General features: G+C 47.4%; 1 protein-coding gene across 6 annotated transcripts in view; it reads right to left on the reverse strand.

Annotated features, from left to right (window-relative positions):
- Positions 1-17,442, reverse strand: part of SEPTIN6 (septin 6) — a 170,751-nt gene extending 153,309 nt beyond the window's left edge. For 3 of the 6 annotated variants that reach the window (XR_014962237.1, XM_085608063.1, XM_085608062.1), the window contains exon 1: positions 17,156-17,309. Coding sequence is in view for 5 of the 6 variants with exons in the window: in XM_085608063.1 (XP_085464189.1) it covers positions 17,156-17,185 (30 nt within the window). In the remaining variant the exon portion in view is untranslated. Of the gene's footprint in view, positions 1-17,155 lie in introns of all 6 variants that reach the window. The other 3 variants (XM_085608060.1, XM_085608061.1, XM_085608068.1) reach the window with 3 other exon arrangements.
- Positions 17,443-17,927: the final 485 nt, after the last annotated feature.

Below are 17,927 nucleotides of genomic sequence, written 5' to 3' on the forward strand. Positions count from 1 at the left end.
GCTATGTTTCCCATGTTTATATTTACGTCCTTGTGGAATGAGCGCCCGGTTTATATTTATGTCCTTGTGGAATGCAGAATGGTGATCGCTTGTTACCCACTCCACGCGGATTAGGCGTTCTAATTAAGCACTAAATCCTCTGCAAAAGGTATTCACTGGAGGTAATTGTAACACAATGCCCTAGTGCTTAATAACATTTTCTGCCCCTTCCTCCTCTCCCGGGCTAAACTTGGGGGCGTATCTTGCATGTCTGTTATCTGCGATTGCACATCACAGCTCCAATGTAGCGACACAGTATCCTAATATTGAATTTGATAAATATTCCCATCGCATTGAATATTTCCATAAACAAAAGTGCTCCTAGTCACTTCCAATGGTGGCCTAGCACAGTCAGGTTCCAGTCGATTATTGGTATTGTGTTTATATGTGAATAATGTGTAAGGTTTCCCATTTGATCCGTAAAGCATTGACCTGGAGCCTCGGTGGTTTGCAAGCAGGCAGATCTCAGCATCCATCCATGGTAGCATTGCGGCCGCGCTATTTCTGCTCCCGTGAAAACGTCCGTCCCCACCATTTATTCTGTACATCTCTCTGAGAAAAAGTGAGCACGAGTGACAGCGAAAAGTACTGTACTGTACTGTTTCCACAATCCATGAGGGGTCAGGGTGGTCATGTTCGATATTTGCAAGAACCTATTCGCTCCTTGGTATGAGGGGCTCATAGTGGCCTTGTGAGCTAGCTGGACTACAGACTGACGTATCCTTTGGGGGTGACTGGAATCAGTCTGGACACCAATCCCTTAGTTTATGTTGTCTAAACCACGTAGATCCTATAAAGATTTGTAGGAACTACACAACAGTACAAAGTTGTAAACTTTTGCCTTGCAGTCTGTATTGTGCTCCTTGCTGCCAGTTCTTAACTCACTAAGCTCTACTGCAAATCTTGTGACCTGAAGGTAAAGAGGATCTCTGGAACAAAAGTAGTAACTCGCTAAACTAACTCCATACAATTCAAATCTCTGAGGTGTAGCGCAGTGGCCAGGGTGCCCGACTCCGGACCACAGGGTTCACAGTTCAATCTCTGGTGCTGGCAGCAGGTTAGCCCAGCACCATGTGACTCTGGGCAATAGCTCGCTTAATCTTCCCGACGGCTCCCAGTGCCGGGACACGCTTTACAAATGCTGGCATTTAATTTCATGCTGTGCTTTGTAGCAGGCACCCCCCCCCCCCCACCATGTTATTCTACTGTGGAGTCAAACCTGCGACTAGACTACGCACGGCTCTCTCCAGTAAATGCATTAACCACCAGAGTTATCTTACTCCTGTTATAATCTGAAAATCCCTAGGCACACAAAGATATCTTAAGCAGGTGCCTAAACCCGGCAAGATAGTTCAAAATGTTCTTTGTGACCAATTAAATTAGCGAGAACAGATTTAATATATTTGTCCTTGTTGCAAATTTCCTTAGGGACAATGTTTGTTAAAAATAAATGGGTTTGAATTACTTTTAGACTCTGTTCCTCGAGACTGACCCATTTCTACTGCCATCTTTTTAGCCCAAGATGTATGGTATCCCGGAGTAATTTTTCCAGTTCCCAGCACTGGGGCGGGCCGCCCCATTTGGTATACCATTGTTTACAGTGGTATAGGGACATCAATCCGGGTGAAAGAAAAGGACTGTCTGGGTTATTCTAAAACGACGGCGTGACGCAAAAGCGCTGCCTTAGATAAATTAAGGCGACCTTTTTGATTCGAATTCAAAGTGTAAGGTCAAAAAGCTACTGGGCACGAACAGCTTGTGTTTTTACCCTTTCCATCTGGGTGGGTGCTGCCGTGAAACGCTGAGGCAGCACCGAACTGACTATGATAAAGACACTCGAAACAGAGAATATTGCAAGGGGGGGGGGGGGGGGGGGGAGGTGTGGTTGAAACTGCCGAGCACAACACCTGGCCACCTGGGTTCTAATCTCACCTTCAGCACCTCACCTAAAACCTTATGATTGTGGGAACATCATGTTCCCCTGAAATGGTAAATGCGAAATATTGTTGAAAAAAAAAACAACACTGAGCAGTGTGCTGCCCAGGGTCGGCCCATTTACATGTCTCCAGCCCCTCCATGGCACATCCTGGATTCTGGCCTCCATCCTGCCAGAATATTTAAAAACTGTTCCAAAAGGCAGAACCTCGTATTTGAGATGCTTCTTCTACATTAAAACCAGTGGCCCTAATTCACAAAGGGAAGCTGAAATCTTCACTTGAAGGAGCAATATTACTCACGGCTTCACCACGTCACAAAAGTCACTCTAGTACACCTAGAAGAAACCTGTACTACTGAGAGGGAGTCCTGCAAATTCATTTTTGCGGCACTGTACAACTTTGCACGGTGGAAACAGACCAATAAGGGAATACACATTTTTCTTCTTCTTTGGAGATACCACTTTACCCCATGAAGAAACCACCTTCCCTACAGCCCACAAAGTAAGAGGTTTACGTCCCCCTTCCCATCCTGGAAAGGTTGTGGATTGAGCTCTTTGCTGGAGTAAACCTCGAACCGTGTGTAGGAGGGATGGTGGGGGCTCAGAGGCATCTGCCCAAGTGTTCACCAACTTTTAAGACAAGCCACGCTCTATAGCTCCTTCTACTCCACACCCTTTGCAAAGAATTTACCATTGCATAATTGTGCAGAGTTGTGGCATACTATTACACAGTAGTTATACCATTTACATCTAAATACAAAACGTAGGTTTAAGTCTGTCACTGGCTTTATTAAATCCGGCCAATTATATGTAAAATGTTCTGCTGCTTTACTTTAAAATTATTTCGGCCCATGCAAACATACGCCCGATTAAGCGTAATGTTCTATTCAAGCACTTAAAAACCAGTACCTAGTGCATTTAAAAAATACAGTACCTACAAACAGATCGTGCCATCATTGAAAATGCCCCACCCTAATACAAAGGGAATTATATCAGAAAGAGAAAAAAAAAAACCCAAAAAAACCACTCCCCGAATGCGTCCACTCGGTTCACGCCTGTTTCCAAGAAACTATGTCCGGGGAAGACCAAAGACATATTTGAACAAAAAGCAAACTGCTTATTAAAGGGGAAGATGGCGTCTTACTCGATTCAGGCAATTCAGAAATTACCAGTGCTTTAGGGTCAGCCGGGGTCATTGTCGGGGGTGGCGGGGGACGACATTATACAACAAGCATTTGCAATGCAATAGGTCTTGCATTTACGATAGTTTGAGCTATAGGCATTGTAAATGACAATACCTTTTATTTATGTTTTGAAAACTAAAACAAATAAAAGGCATTGTCATTTACAATGCCAATTATTATTAGAACATTTAAGCGCTACTGTTACCCGTAGGTGTCCAATAGCTCAAACTTGCATAAATGCGAGACCTATTGCATTCCAAATGCTAGTCATAACAGTGTTTTGAACACTTAATGTAGGAAACCCTCTCAGTTGACATTCTGCTTGACTATGGAATGGCTCCTAACAAAAGCTACTGAACTCCTCACCCTGGCACACAGGGTTGGTCTTTAACCGCCCCTCCCCTTCTGCCTTTATCGTAAATTCAATGCACCAATGAGGCGCTGGCCCTCTGTTTGCACCATGCCCACTTCGCTACATTCCTCGTCAATCTGCTCATGCTGGTATGGAAAGAGAGGGGGACAAACGGCAGCCATCATGGAACTCGTTTTTGTAGACACAAAGCAAAGGGGCAATTTCTAAAAGTCAGGATATCGTTTTGTGAGGGATTTTTTTTTTTTTTAAATAAGCATTTACACAAATATAGACTTACCATGGACGTGTTTCTATCATAAAGGCGCTTCTCATTTACTGATAAATATATTAAACGTGTTTAAAACGTATCTTTAACATCTATAAACACACTGCGTTATTAGACCAAGTGTTTTTTCTATGCAGGCGTGCACTGGGAGACTTAAAACAGACAGGCGCAACGAGCGGTCAAGGATAAATGAAAGTATCAGATCTGTTCCAGCCGGAATCGAGTGGGACGCTGTGAACAAGGGCCGGAGGGCTAATAAATTAAACTGGAGATGGTGCGCCTGTGAGCGGGAGGAGGGTGTTAAACAGAACATACCGCTGTAGGAGGGCAGATGGTGGTAAAGAGAACGGACAGCGGGAGGAGGGTGGTAAACAGAATGGGTAGTGGGATGAGGGCGTAGGGTTGGTAAAACAGAATGGAAAACGGGAGGAGAGTGGAGGGTTGGCAAAACAGGACAGAGGGCGAAGGGTTGGCAAAATAGAACGGACAGCGGGAGGGTAAGAGAGAGAACCTGCCGACTCGCGCACTTAAGTGTGCATCACAAAAGTATAACAAGGAGGGAGGGGGTGGCAGGCACTCACCAGACAGACGCAATGAGTGGTCAAGGATATATGAGAGTACCAGGTCTGTTCCAGCCGGAATCGAGTGGGAAGCTGTGAACAAGGGCTGGAGGGCTAATAAATTAAACAGGAGTTGTTGTGCCTGTGAATTGGGGAAAGTGCCAAATAATCAACAAGTTACGCGTGCACAGAGGTGGCGGGTGGGGGGGCTGAAGCGAGGAGAGGCTCCCTGAGCGGACGGGTGTTCCGAGGCGGGGGGCTGAAGCGGGGAAGAGTCTCCCAGAGTGGACGTGTGCTCCGAGGCGGGGGGGCTGAAGCGAGGAGAGGCTGCCCAAGCAGCCATTACGAGCGTGCATCCCACATGCCAGTGATGGTAAACAAAAAAGTGCCGAGCCTGTAATTCTAAAACAGACTGTCTCACGCCACCAGTAAAAGATCCAGTCCGGGTGGGCGGGGCTAAAAGAGGACAGGGCAGTAACCAGGAGGGACTAAAAAGCCTCAGTTACAATCAAAAGACACCGTTCACCATAACGAAGGACGCTAACCAATCAAATTAACGGGCGGAGTCGAAACACCACTTCTGAAAGTGTATCGATTACAAGAAGCCCTCGCAGAGCGAGCAGCGCATGTGCGCTGCAACGCCAGGCGAAACCTAAAATATGGATGGAATACTTAAATTAGTCCCAGCCACTGATATTTAGTCGGGCTGCATCCCAGTACATGGTTATTTTAGTACATTGTTATTTTGCACACCATGACACCTTCGTTTAGACCCAGCCATACGCAAATCAGCCTTGACCCTGCTCCAATGGGAACAGTCCAGCCTGTACTCTCAAGCCAGGTCCTCCCTGAACCAGAACACAAAGCAACTAAGTTCTACCTGGCTGATGAGCCCTAACTAGGGCGACCCTGGTCCTGTGGTGCTTGTGTTCCGGATCAGGGAGGACTGTTCCCATTGGAAAAGGGTCAAGACTGATTAGCACATTGCTGCGTCCAAACTGAGGTGTACTGGTCCCCTCACCCGACTCCTACCCAGCATCCCTTGGTGGATGCTCGAGGGCCCCCATGAGCACTGGTCCCCCTAAACCAACTCCTGACCTGCGTCCCTTGACGGATGCCTGAGGATCTTCATGAATACTGGCTCTGCCCACCCAACTCATGACCGGCATCCTTTTGTGGATGGCGGGGACCTTTGAGAGTACTGGCTTGCCTCCCTCCCTTAACTCCTGACCAGCATTCCGGGGCAGATGCCTGAGGGACCCCAGAAGCACCAGCTCCGCTTGCCCAACTTCTGGTCAGCATCTTTTCCCGGATACCAGAGGGCCCTCATGAGCACTAGTCCCCGCACCAAACTCCTACCCAGCGCCCCTTGACAGATGCTCAAGGGCCCTCATGAGCACTGATCCCCCCTGAACCGACTCCTGACCTGCATCCCTTGGCAGATGCCCGAGGACCTTCGTGAGTACTGGTCCTGCTCACACAACTCCTGACCAGCATCCCCCTGGCCATGCCTGAGGGACCCAGGAGCACCAGTTCCCCTCACCCAACTCCTGCCCAGCATCCCTCGACAATGCCGGAGGACCTTCGTGAGTACTTGTCTACCTCCCTTAACTCCCGACCAGCATTCTGGGGCAGATGCCCGAGTGACCCCATAAGTCCCAGCTCCCCTCACCCTCCTGATCAGCATCTTTGGGCTGAAACCTGAGGGCCCTCATGAGCATTGGTCCCCGCAGCGAACTCCGGACCAGAATCCTCGGGTGGATGGGCCGCTCCAAAGACCCCCGTCTGTGTTCTTTCAGAGGATTACAGTTACTTTTATTCTTGAATCTGTAAAACAACTCGACGGCAACACCTCATGCTGGCCTTTGAACTTGAGACACCATGTAGTAGCTGCAGCTCCAGACTGCAGGAGACATCCAGTGACTGGCCCATAAAAATCACAGCCCTCTCCCTCCCTGCTGAAAGGGATTCTAGTTACAGGATTGACTAGTAGTGGTTTTAATTAGTGGGGCACCTTTCTTCTATCCAGCTAGTGCAATGTATACCTATAGCTGGACATATTTAACATAGGCTTTACCTAAAGTACTGACTTTCTTCCTTGAAAGAATAAAAGTGAGCTTGGCTTAAAATCATGTGAAACCTTCACACAAAATACATAAAGAGGCACTGGCGAAGTCAATAGGTCTGTCTTGCCCACTGTACAGGACAAAAAAAAAACGAACGAAGTACATCTATGTGACAATAAACTGAAGATTTAGAGTACTTCTGTAAAATAGTCTCTCATGCATTGAAATGCAGCACTTCACAGGAGGTGGGCTGAAACCGACCCAATAGCATGTGGTGAGAGGGTAATGCTACTCTGAGGTGGGCCATAGGCCATCCTGTGTCTGTGATAAATAATTGGTAACAATAGGTCTCTAGACAGCTGCACTGTCATACCAGACCTAAAAATAACAACAGCATTACACAAGTTCATTAACAATGTCCAAATACACGGGAAAGATTTTTATAAACCACATAAGATGTTAATCGCCAATACAAAATTCCTACATTGTTCCCAAGTTTCACAATGTAGGTCTTCCAATGATAATAGAATATATTCCAAAATCTATTTAATACATTACAGTAGAATAATAAGTTCATGAGAAGATGTTTTAAGGCACAGTCCACATTTCATTGACAAGTTTTGGACATTCCTCCCTATTGCAGCGACATTACTTGACCGATTCCAAATAACCTGTGAAACAATATGGCTGTCCTATTAGTAGCTTCAATAGATAATAGACCTTTTCCTCAACAAATATATAGGACTGTAGAACCATTCACTAGTTCTCAATTTAACAGTGTTTTTTTCGTTAAGCCATAAGCAATCACAGCATACATAGTCCATACAGCCAGCACTAGTCAAAACTGCTTTCGGAAAGAATTAAGGTGACAAACACAATTAGCGCATCTTGTCCTGTTAGCTTATGCAGATGTAATTTCAAGTTACAGACACATGGAAAAGACCCAGTGACACTACACCAGGAACAAAGGTGTCTTCAGAACTCAGCAAGAGTTACACGGACTTGTCCAACATGGTGGCACAGAACGCTAGGAGCAACACACATTCCAAGAGCAGCGTCACTGCCGCCACTGACAGAGACAAAGGACACTCAACAACAGGAGGCAGACCAGACCACCGGGCACATCTTTACAATATACAACACCCCTAATTATTGTCTTTGCATTCTGTCTTTACAGTATGTTTAGCATACTGTAAAGACAGAAGTGTTCATGGCCAAGCTCTAGCATTAGGGAGGGGTGTAGAGAGATCCTATGCCCACTGCTTATTTTTAGGAACTGTACATAGTACCAGAAATGCAGCCAGATGGCAGCTTTGGAGCAGTTTCACTTGGCGCACATGGAATTGAACACACAAATGGCCAGAGCAGGGAGAGGATAAAAGCAATGTTTGTAACCAGGAGAGGGAAGCAAGCTCACAGTTAAGGCGGCACAGATGGTCTACCCTGTTTTTATGCATTTACTGTGTGTCTTTTAGCTGAAGCGTCCCACAGTCATGCATCTCTTGGTAAAATTCGGAGGTGTGGGTTATGTACAACGGGGAGAGCGAGGCCTGGAGCCTCTCGTAAGGGCTCCGATGTAGAAGCGGTGCTCGCGGTTCAGGGGTGCCTCATTGTGCGATAACAATGAGAACGGGAAGTTGAAAAGCACAAGACATAGGCGTGGAGACCGCGGCTCGGCCGCTCATACAGGAAAGTCAAAAATGTCACAAGCGCCCCCTGGAACATTCCTCGCAGTGGTGCTTGCCGCTCTTGTGTGGAGAAAGCAACAACACACACACTTCATGACGACCAAACACTGACTTCAATGACGTTTTCTGGTACAACTCGACATCCACTGGATTCCCGGGGTTTGTTGTTCATAGGAACAACGTTTCTGCGCCAACATATTTTAAAACACGCACTGGTAAAGCTACTGGGCCCGAGTGCAATGTTCCAGTGAGGCACATGGGACCGAGCCAGTAAGATGTAAGAGTACACTACGGTAGTAAAGTAGTCCCTCATGGAGTTCAATGCACGCAATCACCGAAAAGCAGAAGGATACACTCAATTGCATTAGGCGACAGCTAAAATCTCCACTTGGATTAAACAAGAGATGATTGACAAAGTCTCAAGCCAATGGCTCAAAGAGGCTGGTCAATGGTTGCAAGGGGTGGACCCAAACCCACTATGAATATATTGTTAACGATAGGCCTGTTTAACACAGGCACTGTTAGAACCTAGACTTAAAACCACTCACTCACATACCTAAATACACTACAAGGCCACAATTCACAATGCAGTTTTCCTTACAGAGATGGAGTTTTTCTTGTCAGTCTTTACCAACACGAGGATCAACAGTCCAGTCCAGTAGGGTGTTTTACATGCACAGGTAACCCTGCCCCCATCGTTGGCCTCAACACGCCTGTGTCCTGCACATGAGCTGCTGGCTTGGTTTAGGCACAATGACAGCCGGAATATGGACGGTGCTAAAGACATCACAACGGTGACAGCACAGCGTCCACCACCGCCTTACCCCGCACACCAAAGGCTCTCTAAACGAAGCGGATGCCACATAACCAACCTGCTGTCGCTTTCACGGAGTGAAAATGGATGGACTGATCACCCATTTACTGAGGAGCAGTTAACTGGCCTGTGGAGAGAACGGGCCAACAACAGGCATGAACGAGATGGGGCACAGGTGCGCAGAGATACAGCGTTTCCAAGAAAACAACCAGGAAACCGCTCTGGCTAGAACAGCAGCTCCATGCCATGGCAGTCTAATGCCACAGCTCAGATTCAGCTAAGGTCGTACCAGGGACTACCTCAACCCAACACGTCACCTAGGCTAGAGTGGTGCCAGCGTACAGCTGTATCTGGGGCATGGTTTACACCAGAGGTGCCAGACTCTTCTACAGCTAGGCCAGTCCCTGGGCCATCAAGGCGAAGGAAGCACCAGGGAAAAATGCATGTTTGAACAGGACTGAGGCTATAGCAGTCCCAGGATATAACGGAGTACTGCAGCAGCAGGGAATAATGTAGACTAGGGCAGTCCAAGGTTTCAGGGGTGCTAAAATATCTGGGTACTCCACCCGAGCGGCAGCGAGATCCAGGTGAGGTTACAGCCAGAGTCTTAACACCAATATCACCTCCAAAGCAACACCAGAGCTGCACCGGCCACGAGCTGGGATGAGTGATAAGAGCCATTAGTAGCCAACGGTAGACTATCAGCAGCGACACACTAAAAATGACAGGTAGGAGTAAGACACCCCGGGGTTTCCTGGCCCTTTCGGGGTCCGTTTTACTCATTCAGGGGTACTGCCCCCAGCCTCTCTCCCAGTGTGTGCTCTCACCTGCGTACGGCAGGACAGCTGCCCGGAGGGCAGTGAGACAGGGAACCCCTCAGGCTGTCCCAAGGGGGGCCCCATCCATTTACTGCCTACAGCAGTCACAATATATTCCTCTCACCAACATGGCTACCCAAGGAGCCTTTAATCAAGGTCAACATTTGGACTAGTTTCCATTTACTCTTCCCACAAGAAGGCCCCTCCTTGGAGAATTTTAGAGCCTGTGTGAAAATGTAACGATCTGCTTCTCCATTCAGGGCTGACTGGTGGGCACAGCGGTAAAACTCTGATCAAAGCACCGTCCGTGACTCCGGGGGTGGGGGGTTCCCCTGGGAACAGGAGGGCTACTTACCCCAGGGTCTAGCACCAGACACCTGATCGGGGGAGCAGAAGCTGCGCGTGGACAGCGGCCATTGCAAGATCACTGTGCGTCGAGCGGCAGTGTTGCCAGCGGGAGATGACGAAGAGGAAATGGATACAGTGAAATCGGCAGGTACCACATCATCATAAGACTTCTATAGCGCTAACTGATCAGGATGGGACATCCGTGCACGTGCCCAAGGCCACTCAGAGTTCCACCAGGAAGCGACCACCGTTTTCTTAGAGAAGCAGGCGCAGAGTTACACAGTTGGACGACGAGGACTAGAAAGGAGGCGCCACCGGCCGGATTCCTTCATCCCTGGCACACAAACGAGCAGCTTGTTTGCGGGGCACGAGTTTCTATTTGAGGCACAGTTTTACTCCATTATGAGATACAATGTGGCACCGCCGTCTACAGATCTGTAAACCAAGGCCCTAAAACGAATGCAAGTGAAGCGCTTTCAGTGTGGGAGAGATACATTCCAGTCTCTCTTGGAAATGTGGACCGGGGCTGCGACCGCCCCAACGCGGATGGATCACGGATCTTCATTCGTTTGTACTTCCCAACAAATGAGATTTAAAGTAATCTAATTTAGCAGTCAGGTGTTGCTTTTTCGACAGCAATGCTATCAGGGTCTGCCACAAAAGGACGAATGTGGCAGTGAGGTCTGAGGTGCTAATGTGACGCTGAAAAGACACTGTCGAAAATCAGTTCATCCCCAGAGTAAAGTCCAAAGTCATGACCAGAGACTCATCTAATTTAAGGTTTGTGGCTCTGACTTGGAGGTTCTTACATTTACTCTCTATTGTCTTGTATCTGGTTCAATATACCATAAAAAGCCAGCTCTGGTTAGTCTTCAACTCTGTTTTGTATTCACCCATGGCCGAAAGATGCTAAACAGCTGGCCAGTGAAGCCCAGGTCTATTGCCTGTAAATTGAAATCCAATCAGAGGGCTTGCTCCACCTACGAACACTGCCAGGGGCTCAGCTGTGTGTACTTACTCCATGGAGGTGGATTCCATCTCAGTGATCAGAGCCTTAGAAGCAGAGAGCAACACAAGGTATTAACTCTGCAAGACATTTTTCCGCCTGTGCGCCAGGCCTGTTATTTGCTCTAAAGGACAGCAGTCCAGGGTTAATTACTGAACTCTCAGGTGAGGCCATTTGGAACTGGGAAACCCCTGAAGGCAGTGCCGGATTAAACCCTGTGGAGACCTCTAGCCAGTCAAAATTTCAGCCCCCCCTCACATGTTATCTCCCAATATGTTTTAAATGTTACCAACCAACAATATTAATAAACCAATTTTATTACACAAAACGAAACATTAACAATTAGTTATTAAACTTTTTTTAGTTTAAATAACCCAACAAAACTTTAAATATTCACTTTCCGCAATTTGTTTGTGGTGAAATCTTTTAGGATATTTTGGAAGTCTACCTTTTGCAAGATGTCGTATTGAGCGGCCATAATGTCAAGTGAGTTCAGTGACTCGTGTGTCATTAAAGATAGATTTCAAGATCAAATCAATATTATTTTGATCCATTGTCGCTGGCCCCTAAAAGGAGAGTAGTCCCCCAAGCTTGGAAGCATGCCCTGATCCTGCCGCTAGTCAAAAAGCCCAATCTGGACCCTTTAATCCATTCCAACTATAGGCCTATCTCCCTCCTCCCTGCTCTGGCAAAAGTGGTTGAGAAACATGTGCATGCCTCTCTTTCTACCTTCATCGAGAGCAATAATATTCTGCATGATACCCAATCGGGTTTTCGTGCGAATAGGAGCACGGAGACCGCTCTTCTTGAAATCACCGATGCCATTAGGGAGGTTTTAGACACTGGAGGAAAGGCCATCCTGGTATTGCTGGATCTGTCGGCAGCCTTTGACACCGTTCCCCACGACGGTCTCCTTTCAAGACTCTGGGAGATTGGACTTCGGGGAACGGTGCTAAACTGGTTCAGATCATTTTTGACCGGCCGACGGCAAACAGTCTGGGCACCCCCCTTTTCCTCCGAGATGCCGTCTTTGGAAGTCGGAGTGCCTCAGGGCTCCATTTTAAGCCCCACTCTTTTTAATATCTATATGGCTCCTCTGGCGGCAGTGGCGGAGGCGTTCGGTGCCCTGATTATATCTTATGCTGACGACACCCAGCTCCTCTTTACCTGTGCAAAGGGCTCTGACTTTGATGGCTTACGGATCAGAGACTGCCTGGGGGCCGTTTTCGACTGGTTTCAGCAGCACAGTCTGAAATGTAATTCCGACAAATCGGAATTGCTCTTTTTTGGATGCCCCCCGGACCCCAGTTGGAAGACATGGTGGCCTGCCGATATGTTTCCTCCGGCAGCTGCCTCGTCTACTGTAAAAAATCTAGGCTTTCAGATTGATGATGGTCTCTCTTTTAGACCCCAGATCCTTGGCCTCGTGGGTAAATGCTTCGGTATCCTGAAGATGCTTCGTAAGTTTCTTCCACTGTTGTCTTTTCACCACAGAAAGATAATTGTGCAGGCATTGATAGGCTCTCGCCTTGATTATGCGAATGTGCTCTATCTGGGGCTGCCTAAATTTCTTCTCTCACGTCTGCAGATTGTGCAGAATTCTGCTGCTAGAGCCATTTATGGTCTGCAGCGGAGAGCGAGGGCATCTGAGCTGCTTAGAAAGCTGCACTGGCTCTCGATGTCCAAAAGGATCACCTTTAAGGCATTAACCCTTGCCTATAAGGCACTCCATCTGATAGGGCCTACATACATCAGGAAGCGTTTGGCCTTCTATGTTCCTAGCAGAACTCTGAGATCTACTTTTTTGTCCATGGCCACTGTCCCCTCCATCAAACGGGCTAGAATTGGAGGTCGCTCTTTTCGTCATCTGGCACCCCAATGTTGGAATGCTCTACCCGTCTCCTTGAGGAAAGTCAATAACTTGCTGACCTTCCGAAAAGAGCTGAAAACATGGCTTTTCTCTCAGTAATCTTTGGCTGCTCCATCTACCCTGTTCTACCTCACGGGTTTTTGCTAAAGCGCCGGGACACTCCTCGGAGTAGCCGTGCGCTATAAAAATCCCGTTTTAACATAACATAACATAAGCCAGTGCCTACTTTGCCTGTTTGGTAATCAAGAACAGCCTGAAGGCAGCTATACGCCAGCGTTTCACGACTCCATCCCGGAGGAATACCCTCAACCCTACAAGGAGTGGAAGGGAGGCCGGGAGTACCTCCACTCTCCGAGTCCAGCTTGGTCTAGACACCAAGCCATTCATACACAGCTCCTGCCCCCTAGTTCCAATCATTGACTGAATATATGAAGTGTCGTCTCACAGGGTTTGTCAATCAATATGATGCTTCTGCTCTGTTTCCGATTGTTGTTAGTTCACTCTTAAAAAGGCAACCAATCCATGTATTGTTCGATACTACTTGCGGTAATGTCGGATGCTCCTATTTACCAAAAGGCCAATTAATTACCAAAAAAAAAAAAAAAAAAAAAAGGGGAGGCATGAAGAACTGCACCACAAACTAACTTTTTGAACCGTTGTACAAGAAGTGGGGGTGCCTGGGAGGTGGAGCAGGGATTTTACTTTTTAAGCAAGTTGTGAAACCAGACAAAAGAAGATTTACACACAGGTAGACATCAAGTTCCATGCGCGGTTACAGGATGTGGGTGGAAGGCAATTATTTATTTTAAAACTCCTCGGATGGCATTAAAATGTTTGAAGACCATCAGTCTTGGAAGTTCTCTATCAGGGGGATCATGAAGATCTGAGCACATTCAATGAAGAAGGTGTTCCTTCCAGACATCTTCTCGAAGGAGGCGTGCCCGAGATACAGGGTGACCCAGCAGATGCATAGTATATAAAGGGTAGAATTAATACCAACAACAAAAGTTCAGTGGAACAGGTAAGTCAATTGCTTCTGTTCACCAGTGGATGGGGGGGCAATAGGATAAACTAGTCCTGAGGCACAACCAGAGCTAATGCACCACCAGAATAACTAGTTTCAGGTCAGAGCCACACAGAGCAGCGCCAAAGCCCAAACCGGTACCAGGGTAGAGCCAGTACCAGGGCAAACCCAGGCTCATAGTAGCAATATTGCATCCAAGCACTGGGACACCACCATTACGTTTTTAACAATGACTATGATGTTTTCTATTGGATTAAAATTAGATTTGGTGATATTAGGTAACTATGCATATGGAGTTAACCTTAAAATTTGAAACTTATGATCATTGAAACCAAAGATTTGTAAATTGCTGATGGGAGATATTTATAGATGTCTGCTACTTTCTATGTATTTAAAACATAATGCGACCAACTGGGTACGTGGGGAGGGAGGGGGTGGTACTTTGGGGAGTTAGGTTTCCTATAAAACAAGTTTGATGATCCCCGACGCGGAGGCTGCTTGAATGGACAATTCCTCTCTCAGTGAACTGTAGACACCGGACTGATAGGTTCCATGTATTGCCCATTGGGGATCGCCAGGGCATGGTTTTTCGGGCCTGCTTCTTTGATCATTATTTGCCAGTCCATTCCGTTGTATCAAATATGTCATGGCTTGCTCTTTCTTTTTGTTGCTAATAAATACAATTTTGACACACAAAAAAAACATAACGCGACTCGTCATGTTTCGATTTCCTTGGGTTTCTGCTTTTTCCAATGTAAGTCGATCAGTAAATTTAGGATGAGATGAAGGTTGTCTTGAATGAATGATCTCCTTGACCAACAAACGTATAGGATTTTATATCTATATCAAGCTATATGTGGATTACCAAGATCAAAAATTTATGGGTGCATTTGAAAAACAAAGCTGTTTTGAGATTATATATATATATATATATATATATATATATATATACACATACATACATATATACACACACACACACACACACACACGTACACCAAATGTTTTAAGATAAGATGTTTTTGTACCCCATATATCTGTTATTTCATTGTCTTTGACATTTACAGAAGCTTTCCGAATATTGGATATTTAAACTGTTGAAATTATACGACCATCCAATGAACTTTTTTTACAATACCTTGAAGGTACGAGGTTTATTATTGCTACAAGTATGTTTCTATTGAGCCTCTTTTTTAGAAATGTTGTTTTTAAACTAACCTTATTAAATATTTAAACCAATGTTTATGATTCTACAAATACGTTGGATGGTAAATGTTGCCTCTTTGTGGGAACAATGCAAATTGACTTCTGCATATTCAAGGGAATCACTTTATACAGCACTTGAAAGAAGAAATAATTTATATGTTTTTGTAACAATGTGAGTTTTGTAGAGGTGTGTTTTTTCTTATGTACTGTGGGTATGTTCAGATTCATTTTATTAAACTATATTTGTATGTATTTTTAAAAGCCCTGAAGAAGTCTCGTTGAGGAGACGAAACGCGTTGGCTATAATCATGTGCTAATGGGACATTAAAGAAAAATCCTTTTATGAAAAATAAAGAGAAAATGTCATCAAGAAATAAACATCTTGGATTTGGTCGTTTCTTTGTGTGCCAACTGTTTTTGAATGTGTGATGTGACGTACTCATTATCTTATATAGTGCAGAAACTTTTTGTATTGAATGACCCAGCAGATGCACAGTATATAAAGGGTAAAACTAATCCCAATAACAAAAGTTCAGTGGAACAGGTAAGTCAATTGCGTCTGTTCACCCGTGGATGGAGGGGCAATAGGATAAACTAGTCCTGAGGCACAACCAGAGCTGATGCACCACCAGAGTAACTAGTTTCAGGTCAGAGCCACACAGAGCAGCGCCAAGGCCCAAACCGGTACCAGGGTAGAGCCAGTACCAGGGCAAACCCAGTCTCATAGTAGTAATATTGCATCCAAGCACTGGGACACCACCATAGCAGATTCAGACCCAGACCAGCGGCATTACACTGCCAGATTGTACATAGTAGCAGGGCACTGCCAGGCACTGTGGCACCACTGAAAGCAGAGCAGCATTAACAAAGATTTGTACTAGGGCACCGGCGCACATAAACACCCAGGCAACACAATAACAGCACCAGACCCGTGCATTAATAGGCACACCAGGGTTCCACCAAAAGCAGAGTTGCACAAATACAGAATAGTGCTAGGCACCGCCAGAAACAGCAACACCCATACAAGCACATCTTAAGACTACAGCACCACCAGACCCCGGGCAATAACTGGGCACCACCAGAAACAGTGCAGCATAAACACAGTAGCGCCAGGTCACACACAGACCGAGCAGCAAGCTAATCCTGCAGTAACTGCAGGGCACAGACAGACCAGAAGCACCAGCAAGGCACGGCCAGACCCAGAGTAGTATCAGGATACAGCCAAAGCAAGGTAGTGCCAGGCTTTAACCCAGAGCAGTAGGATGACGCTGGCGGAATGGCACTAGAATAACAGCAGCGAGGCAAAGCGTGACCCAAAACTCAACCAGGGCACATGCTTCACCAGGCCATGGCAGAGCTCTACCGGGCACGGACAGGTGCAGGCTGCACCAGGCGCATTGGTATACTACCGTGTGACCCAGACCTGCACCCGCGTAGGTCCAAATCATTGATAGGGCAAAGGAGAAAAGTAAGGTAAAAGACAGTAATGCCAAGGTAAGGCAGACTCAAGAACAGGGAAACCCCCTAGTGAAAGCAGGGCAAGGCATGACCCAGCGCGGCGCCAGGGCACGACCAGAGCAGCCAGATCTATCAATAAACAGACCGAGGGAAGGGCAGATGCCACTAACAGCAGGGAGCGGGTAAAACAACAGCGGGGCTGGGGCGCCTGGGCAGCAGTGCCGAGACCACCGGCAGCCCGAGGCCGTGTGCGCGGCCAGGGAGGGCTGCCCGCTCGCAATGCATTCCCGAGAGTAGGCTCGTGTGGGGGTCCAGTACTACTGCTCCCCTCCATCTCCGCTAGCCGTGCTCCCTCCAGCGCTCCGAAGCACGCCCAAAGCCATGCATGGCACCTGCATCCATGCCCCCTCCAGCCTCGCCCTTTACCCATCCGTACAGCCCCTGAAGTCCGCCCTCCACTCCCCAGGACCGACCCCCCGGTCCCGCCATGCCCGGCTCACCATCTGCCGCGCGATCTCGGTGGCCGCCATGGTGTCCGGCTCTGAGCAGCACAGGAAGCGCCTCTGAGGCCAGCAGCAGCCACAAAGAGAAACTGTTCCAGGGTGGGCGAGACCAAGCCAGGCGCGGGGAGGGGCCGCGCAGGGGGCGGGCTGCGTGCGGCGGAGAGCAGCTTCACGGGCCTCGGGGCACAGCTGGTCTGCAAGCACGACACCCCCTGGCCAGCAGCAGTCCGCCTGCCCTGTGTGTGTGCCGCTGTCCCAGGCACCGGCTGGGAGCAGGGGAGCGGACACCCCTCCCGGTAATGCAACATCCCAGGGCTACATTTATCAAACATGTATCTTTAATGGGGGATGTAGGGAGAGTGAAAGATGCGGTTACATGGCGAGAGTCAGGGAAGGTAGTGTCCTGGCTGCAGGTCAATGACGGGATTAGAGCCATCCTCTCCGTGGCGCCTTAAAGGAACAGGCGCAGCGTGTCCCCATCACCACCACACCGCCTGGCACACCCTGCCTCCATTACTCCACACACACTGGCACAGCATGGCACACCCTTTCACCCATCACTATACAAGCAGTGCGATCTATGGACGTTCCGAGGTTGAAGGACACGTCTGTTCCAGTCCAGCCTTCTAGTTAAGATAATGTAAGAAATCTCAGCATACTCGGAGTTATTGCCGTTGAACAGGAAAAAATAATTTGTTAAATAAAATGCATACCATGCGTATGTACTGACTTCCATCAACATGACATACAGTGGTACAGCCTGGCCGTA

This window comes from Triturus cristatus, chromosome 5_2 (genome assembly GCF_964204655.1).
Source record: "Triturus cristatus chromosome 5_2, aTriCri1.1, whole genome shotgun sequence".
Classification (NCBI taxonomy): domain Eukaryota; kingdom Metazoa; phylum Chordata; class Amphibia; order Caudata; family Salamandridae; genus Triturus; species Triturus cristatus.